Source organism: Gobius niger (genome assembly GCF_951799975.1).
Source record: "Gobius niger genome assembly, chromosome: 19".
Lineage (NCBI taxonomy): Eukaryota > Metazoa > Chordata > Actinopteri > Gobiiformes > Gobiidae > Gobius > Gobius niger.
The window spans coordinates 16,014,993-16,023,632 of record NC_136870.1 but is presented as its reverse complement, the minus strand read 5'-3'; the positions used below and the strand labels follow the sequence as shown (position 1 = coordinate 16,023,632).

At 39.4% G+C, this 8,640-nt stretch overlaps 1 protein-coding gene across 1 annotated transcript; it reads right to left on the bottom strand.

Moving 5' to 3' along the window:
• Positions 1 to 17: 17 nt before the first annotated feature.
• Positions 18 to 6,269, bottom strand: tap2t (transporter associated with antigen processing, subunit type t, teleost specific). The gene is made up of 12 exons (XM_079576719.1): positions 6,258 to 6,269; positions 5,383 to 5,907; positions 5,042 to 5,156; positions 4,826 to 4,956; positions 3,832 to 4,037; positions 3,506 to 3,703; positions 3,312 to 3,440; positions 2,014 to 2,214; positions 1,767 to 1,940; positions 1,522 to 1,681; positions 624 to 760; positions 18 to 224 (listed from the first exon to the last, which is right to left on the bottom strand). The coding sequence occupies exons 2-12, from the start codon at positions 5,885 to 5,887 to the stop codon at positions 36 to 38; spliced, it is 2,145 nt and encodes a 714-aa protein (XP_079432845.1). The 5' UTR covers positions 5,888 to 5,907; positions 6,258 to 6,269; the 3' UTR covers positions 18 to 35.
• Between the last annotated feature and the right edge of the window lie 2,371 nt (positions 6,270 to 8,640).

The window sequence follows — 8,640 nt, the reverse complement described above, 5'->3', positions numbered from 1 at the left end:
GACTAAAATTCTTGTTCTCTATTCCCTCCATCTGTCTATGTTCTGAGCAGCTCTTCTCTTAAACTACAGTAGCGCCCTCTCTTGTCCATGAGCTCTTGGTGAGTTCCTTTTTCTACGATTTCTCCGTTTTCTAAATAGATGATGTGGTCCGCCTTCTCCACGGTCTTCAGCTGATGGGCCACGACCAGCACCGTCCGGCCCCCGGACAAGATCTCCCCCAGGACCTTGGACAGGAAAACATGCAGAGCTTTGTTAAAAAGGTAATTAAAAAGTTTATCAAAAAGTAGTTTACTCATTTGTTTATTTGTAATTTCTAGTTTATTTCTATTGCATTTTGTTTGTTTATGTTACCCTTTGAGTGTGATTTACTAACTGATGGGTTGCACAATATGAAAATTAATTGTATACACATATAACTGTCTTGAATAATGCGATAACGATATTGTTGCAATATTTTACAAAACCATTTCAACACAATACAACTAAAACAAAAGAAAGTTTGTTTTTTCATGAAATTGAGTCAAAATCAGAGAAAAAAAATTGTAAAAATGACCAAAACAAGGCTACAATAGAAGTAAATTAGGAAAATCATGACAAAACCACAACATTTTTACTGAACTCACGGAGTGTTGTGCGATGACGTCCAGCTGACTGGTGGCTTCATCCAGAATAATGACCTGGGGATCTCTGACCAGAGCCCTGAGGATGGCAACGCTTTGTTTCAGTCCCTCTGCGAGTTTTCCACCGGATTCACCCATATCTGAGCAGAGAAACAGGCAGATTTGAGTAGAATATGCAATGCCAATGATTAAATTATTTTCCGATTCCAGTTGTTTGTCCATGGGCAGGAGCCAGTACCTTTGACATATGTATATGCGTATATATATATATATATATATATTTTTTTTTTTCGGTTCATTACAGCAGTGGTTTCAACCTTTTTTTCCCTTAAAGTTCCTCTTGCTGGTGCCAGAGATAAACCATGACTCCCACTACAAAACAGAGTTTAAATATGTTAAAATTATGTATTTTCCTCCCCCTACATGTTCCAGCCATGTCCTAATGTGTAGAATGAGCTCAGACCCGTTCACCACAACTGCTTCTAAAATCCTACACTGTCAAAAATGTTAATTCGGGTCTGAAGTGCCGTCATGCATGAGCTTCATATAGAAGCTGCAGTTACAACGTAAGACCTGAGGTGGCAGTAGTGAGTATAAAATGACCAACTTGCATCTCGTCCCTTGAAGCATTTATTTTAGACAAATAAATGTTTCAGTATTAAAGATTGTTCATTTAGTAAGACAGAAGGTTTGTTTACATGCTTTACTAGTTTCAACCACTTCCTGTGATCAAAACGTCCTTTGAAGATCACAGGAAGTGGTCGAAACTAGTAAAGCATGTGAACAAACCTTCTGTCTTACTAAAAGAACGATCTTTAATAGTCTCACTGCTGGATCAATGTATATTCAGCCTGCTGCTAAAAGATGGACACTCCTGCAATAGACTTGATATTCATTGTACCTGTGTCGTATCCCCTTTCCAGATCTGAGATGAAGGACTCTGCATTGATCCGATTTGCAGTTTCTTTGACTTTCTCCATGTTCGTCTCTTCAAGTCCATACGCAATGTTGTACTTAAGAGAACCACAAAACAGCACAGGATTTTGGGATACTAGCGCCATCTAAAGAATGAATGTAAAATGAAAGGTATGATTAAGTCACATTCCATAAAGGTTTGGTTAATTATCAATTGTCAAATATCTTTGCCTTCTTATGGAGATATTTCAGATCATATTCATGCAGAGGTTGTCCGTCCAGCAGGATCTGTCCCTCTTGCGGTTCGTAGAGTCTCTTTAAAAGACTGACACATGTTGTTTTTCCACTGCCAGACGGCCCAACAAGAGCCGTCATCTTTCCAGGGCACAACTCCATAGAAACCGACTACAGGGGAGACATTTTCGAAAAAGGTTACATCCCAACCTTCCACAAGGAATATCTATCAACAGTTAACTACCTTAAGGGCAGATGGCGCTGTTTTTCCCGCTGATGCTGTGGGGTACGTGAAGGAAACATTCTCAAAAACTATTCTTCCCTCCAGTTTCTCCGGGGTCAGGTTTCCCGCTGTTTTGCACTTGGGTTTTCGGTCGAGATAACTGAACACTTTAGAAATCACCCCAACTGTGCTCATTGTGTCCCCATAGCCGTACATGATCTCCTGTGGCACAAGATACAATCATTCAGGAGAAAAATTAACATAAAAAATAAAAGGACTTACAGCTGTGATTCTAGTTTGGTTACAGCACGTTTTATTTTTGTCATTTTTAACCCTTTATAGGGCACTCATTGAAATACTTTGAAATAAATAATTTAAACTTAGGAGTGTTATTGGGGGACATAACATAAGTTTAGTTCAGTATTAACATTTTTCACTATCTGCTGGTATTCAGGAGAGGTTTGTGTTTTGTGATACTGATGTTTGAATGATCACTCCTGTCATAGGCAAGAGCTTTTGTAATGTGATTGTGCTTTACTTGCAGTGGGAGGGTCAGTCACCCCTGGTATTATCTGACAAAAAATTTGACTATAAGTAACCTTTGACAACATGAAAACATAGTCCTAAGATTTATTGGTTATTTTGTCAAGAAAATACTGTAAGTATTTTTATTTATTGGTTTATTTAGTCGGGACAGTGCGTGTTAATGAACATACATGGGTCTCATGAATGTAAACGCGACACACTGGCCTTCCTTTTTCATGCTGTAATTTCACTTATTTCACTACGTCCTCAAAAACCAACACATATATCATCACTTAGCATAATTATTCACCAATAAAACGTGTGAGTTTCATCAACTTACCGTGGTTAGTTTTGAAGTTATATAAAGAAATGTAACATGAATTTAGCTAGACTTGGGTCTTTTTCAGACTTCAGAGGAAACAGGAAGTTGAGAGCGTGACCGGTCTCTGCTGATTGGTCAAATGCCACAGTAGTGGGATCTGTGATGTAGGTGATCTCTTCTGATTGGCTGAGTGAGGACTACATGCTTCTTTACCAAACTAATGTGCAGCAGGGAGCCATATGTAAAGTGTGCGGAAATTACCTAAAGTAGTCACTTGCCCTATAAAGGGTTAAGGGTCGCCTGACTGAGCTTAGATCACTGCTAACAGCCCTTGATTACCCCAATTTCAGGTCAAATCCAGATTATTCCACTTTATTCTTGGTTTAGCCTTTGGTGCAAATCCAGAGATTTTTTGCCATTGTCCTTGAAAGAATGCAATTGTGTGACATTTATGTGGTGAACATTTGCTTACCCTTAAATTGTAAGACATTGGCTTTTGGTACAACAGAAAGGTCACCAAGCTCCCCAGGCTGAGCTGATCAGACAAGATGAGACGCCTCGCCAACACGAAAAACATGATCCTCATCACAAGAGTGACCATCTAGGAGAGGAAAAGTAAGACGCTTAAAATCAAACTTCACAGAACAGAGAATTAGAAACACTTACCCTTCTTATTAAACAGAAAGTCGAGCTATAGATCCCAGACAGTTTCTTCACGGCAGAGAGTTTCTCAAGAGCCGCGTTGTACCTCTTCAATTCAACATCATCAGCATTGAAACTTCGAACTGTCTCAATGCCGCTCACTGTCTGCAAAACCAAGTCGCTGATCTGAGCCTGGTGTGCCTGGATCTGCTCCTTTAGCTCCTGTTTAATAAATACAGACAAATGAGGAGAACTGAGCTCAAATATTTTTGCTAAATTTACTCGCCATCCAACATAAAAAAGCTTAATTTATCCCTTTTATCCACAGTCCGACCAACAGTTCATCTTACCGCTGATAAAGTTGTGTATTTGTTTTGAACTAAAGCCAAAAGGGGCATCTCTAAAAAGGTGAGGACAGTGAGCTCCCAGGACAGCTGGACCATCAGGGCCAGCATCAGGCAGGTTTTAAAAGTGCTCCGGACCAAAGCGTTTGCATTCAGAGCCACCGTGCGCCCCATCCGGTCCACGTCCGAGTGCAGCCGTGAGGATAATTTACCTGAAGGACAGAAACAAGGTGTTAACGTAGATTTTTTAGGTTCAATATACAGTATGCAAGAAACACAACATAACAATACAAAGGAGAAAAGGTCAGTGTAGCATTATATGGACCCTGTGCATGTTTTTAGAGGTAGGGGAAAAAACAGAGCACCCGTAGAAAGCCTATATAGATATGGGAGAGAACATGCAAACTCCACACAGAAAGGTTTTTTCAGAAGAAACAAAATTAATTTCTTTCTTTTTGTTATAATAACAATTTGGCAACTCTGTGTAAGTCTTATAGTTACTTACAAATACTCAAAGGAGCCCTAAAAATAGCTATACATGCGTCTCCAATGACGTCACACATAGCTCCAGTGGCCATTTTGAATACTGAAGTAGAATTATGCAGTACTACAACATGTAGTACTAGTACTACATGTAGTACTGCATAATGCCGGCTAGCATTAGACACCGGTTTCTTCACATAAATGTGTGTCTCTGGGGCTGCGTTTTTACTGTTATCTTCTTGAGCAATGATTACGAGTACATAAAAATGCCACTGTCAGTCAGTTGTCTTTCATTTCATCCTGAGTAGAGATAGTAGTTGAATGTAGTAGTACTGCAGAATTCTATTTTGGTATTCAAAATGCCCGCCATAACAGCAAAGGTCACATGACTGAAAAGCATGTATTATGAGGAAAAAGACACTGGTAACCAATTAATTGATAACCTACTCATGTTTAATACTGAGACTCCTGTTATAATCTGAACTGCTAAACACTATAATTTATGTTATGTTGTTACCAGGGTTGTTCTCATCAAAGAAATGTATTTCTTGTTGCAGGAGCGAGTGGAAGAGCAGATGCTTCAGTCGCTTGTTCAGTCTCGCCAGGCTGAACATGAATAACCCTCCTCGGGCACCAGAGAACACGGCACTGGGACAAAGAGACAGAAAAATATCTGAGTGAAGTATTGAAAAACATCTGGACGGATGAAGGAGGAGGAAAAAGGATGATTTACCTGCCAAGAGAAACGCCTGCCAGCTTCATAATGGCATAGCAGAAGCTGGTTTGAACAACTGAGGCCCTGAGCATGTCAATAACCTCGCCCTGGTACAAGGGAATGAGTGTATCACCTGTAGAGGCAAATAAAGTATACAAGTCAAATGCAGACAGTCCTCGGGCAAGACACTTCACTCGTCTTGCCTTTGTATGAATGCAGAGTGTGTGTGAGTTCAATATGTGGTCGAAGGGGTCGTGTAAGCACAGATTGTCCCAGTTTTTAATACTTTTTTCCGTCAGTCGTTCACAATATGAATGAATTAAAAACTGATGGCATGAATGAGTTGTAGGCCTACTCACAGATGACGCCCACGATGAGGGCACCGAAGGCTGCTGTGAGATAAAACACATCATCTTTGAAGAATTTCACCATCCTCGTGAGCAGTTGTCTGGCTCCCTCGATTTGGGGTTTCCTTCTGGAGGATTTCTCACCGCAGAGTCCTTTCTCCCATATGAGACAGGCCAGCAGCGAGGTCAAGGTGCTCAGGGGGACTTTGGCCAGGTCTGGAGGTGGTCCCATGTACGGGCGTTCAGTTTGGGACATGAGCATCCGCCCGGTCTCAATGACAGGGCAGAGCAGGCAGAGCAGACACACCAATCTGCGCAGGGCTTGATCTGCCTTCCCATCGGTCAGTACAGAGGTTAAACAATACAAACCTATAAACTTAGCCACTCCAAAACCCCACAGCCAGATTAGCCCCGTACAGCTGGGGCACCTGAGCAAGAGCAGAGCTGTCCAATAGGCCCAGCCCAATGCGGTGTCGAAAAGGAGGACGAGGAGCGCACATATGGCCACTTGCTTCATGTTGGGACGAGGAAATCACCCTGTGCGTCGTGCAACAAAAGTGAAAGTTAGGGGAAATTAGGGATTAGATTATGAAAAGAGGTGTGTGCATCATCATGTTATAGCCTACTCTGTTGTGCTTTGCTTAAGTGACTTTCAGAGTTTTGCTGAAAAAACAAAATCATAATAGGTCTATAATTGAGACTAAGACTTGTTTGTAGAATGTAGCCTTATTTGACAGCCTCGAGCACTGACTCTTCATCACCCACGTATGAACGCACAAAACAAAGAAAACACCCAACAATCAACACATATGAAAGCTATAGCCTATTAAATCACCAAGCTTAAAGTTAACGTAGCCTAATTACGCAATAAAGGAGACGAAACTTACTGAATGTTGCGCACCGTCTTGATCCCTCTTGTTGCTTTCAGTTTCAGTTTCAGTTTGATGTTTCCGGTGAGGGTTGTAGTAACCTGATTGGGCCTCTTGATGGCGACAAACCACATGTTTGTCCTTCAAAATAAAAGGCTACAGTGGAGCTCAAACCTTCACTAAGAGGTAAGCAGTGTTAATTTTGACAACATCTTCAATTTTAGTCTAGTTTTAGTCGACTAAAATTGCAAGTAAATTTAGTGGACTAAATTTAAGACGAATTTAGTCGACTTTGCATTGATAATATTCATTATAATCATATTTAATCTTGTTCCTCTGCTTCATGGAGCTGCTCCACATGAACAAAGCTCAGAGCTGATCCTTTGGCAGTGAATGTACATGATCTGAGGCTCTTTCAGACGCTCAATAGAAGTTTGGATGATTTTAGTCTCTCCTTTTCATTTTTATTTAGTCTCATTTTAGTCGACTAAAATATCTGGACATTTTAGTCATAGTTTTAGTCTCATGAAAAACTTTTAATTTAGTTTTAGCCCAATTTCAGTCATCAAAAATAACACTTTGACTAAAATTAAGACTAAATATTTTAGTCGACGAAATTAACAATGGTAGTAAGTACCGCCTAATGAGATACTTGACCTCCAAAGTACCACCAGGCCTTATATGTAGATTTTATTTATTTTTTGTTAATTTCCCTTCCCCCTGGCAAGTTTGACGTATGTTGCATAAATGACCTATCATGTTTATTATGACATAAATGTGTAACCTTTGAAGCCAAAAGGGGCATCTCTAAAAAGGTGAGGACAGTGACAAGAACCTGCTCATAATCTAAACTGTCTTTAACAAATGTTTAAACTCCAAACTACATTAATAAACTAGCTATAAATAAAATGATTGCTAACTAAAATTGATAGTCTAGAATGCACAATTGAACTATGGCTTTTATTTTCAGATTGGACAGAAATATATTCATAAACGTGACACGAAATATAACAATCACTGTTTTATTGTTGGCATTTGTTGTCCCTGATTATGGCAAATAAATATTTCATAATTTGGCCCAAAGCTTTTCAAACAGTGACATGAAAAATGTAATTCAAATCTTGTTCAGTGCTGTACAGTCATGTCGATTCAGTCAGACTTCGGTTAACCTCTTAAACCCCTGAACCGAGCACATTTTCTCCAGTTCGACTTAAACCAAATCTAAAATCTTCCTGAAAATTATGATGAAAGCGAGACGTGAATGAGGATTAAAACGCAGCAACAAAACTTCAACAAAAACAAAAATCACCCTGTGACGTTGTGCAACAAAAGTGAATCATGTAAAAAAGGTGTGTGCATCATCATCTACTCTGTTGTGCTTTACTTAAGTGACTTTCAGGCCACAAAAAATGGATGAAAAAGCAATAAAAAACACTTTAAAAAAAAGTGACAAAAACGCACTAAAACGGGCAAGAAAAAAAAAACGTGACAAAATGGACCCCAAAAAATCAGATCAAAAAGTGACATAAACGCAATGAAAAATCTTAGATCAGTTTTGTCAGTCTTAGCTTTCAAATTAGGCGTTACACTGGCCTATGAGTTGAGAAGCTTTAATATTTCCGTAAAACCAAACTGGAGAAAATTTACCCGGTTAAGGAGAGGTTAAAGGTAAAAATCTTTTAAAATAAAATACACGTGACCCCACTGAGAGTATGGCTTATGGTAAAGAAAAGAGGAGAAGTAATGAGTTATCTTTGATATTCACACTCATCACAACTGTCTGTAAAAAGGGCTGTCACAGTCTCTGGTTTGTTTGGCCAGTCCCAGCAGCTTTGGTATAAGGATATGCATTTATAAATACTTTATAACAATAGCTATCATGATAAAAATGTCATTATGCCTATAACTTCTCCGTTAACAATAACACAACCGCATACATGAAATGATATAATCGTTAGTATGTCTGGAAGGACTTGATTATACATAGACCGAGCTATAGTGTACAAAACAGCAATCATTTAAAAAGGCACTATTCATTTGAGCAATAAAACATCATGACTGCACTGTTCTCCACCTCCAAACTACTACATTGTGGTGTCATTTCCAAACTGGTCTCCTTGACAACAAGTTTGGACTCAGCAGATGACAGTAAAAACATGGGCCATTCAGATTTACAGGCTACAATGTTCTTAAAATATGATGAATTACTTGGCTTCATACAGTGAGATTTAGTGACAGCAGCATTATAAAGTACAATCAAGTGTGTGGTTCTAAGTGCACCTCTGGTTTTGGTATCAAGATGGGGAACAGATTTTGTGACGTCTGAAACACGGTTAGGTAATAGTTCACTTAAAGGTCAGTGAAAAACATCGTGCTCCACCGCATAGAAAAGTAAACGTTG

Coding starts and splice junctions, on each gene's coding strand:
- tap2t (XM_079576719.1), bottom strand. CDS start 5,887: ATGAAGCAAGTGGCCATATGTGCGCTCCTCGTCCTCCTTTTCGACACC. Junction 4,038..4,825: donor CTTTGATGAGAACAACCCTG/GTAACAACATAA, acceptor TCTGTCCTTCAG/GTAAATTATCCTCACGGCTG. Junction 225..623: donor ACGTCATCGCACAACACTCC/GTGAGTTCAGTA, acceptor TTCCTGTCCAAG/GTCCTGGGGGAGATCTTGTC.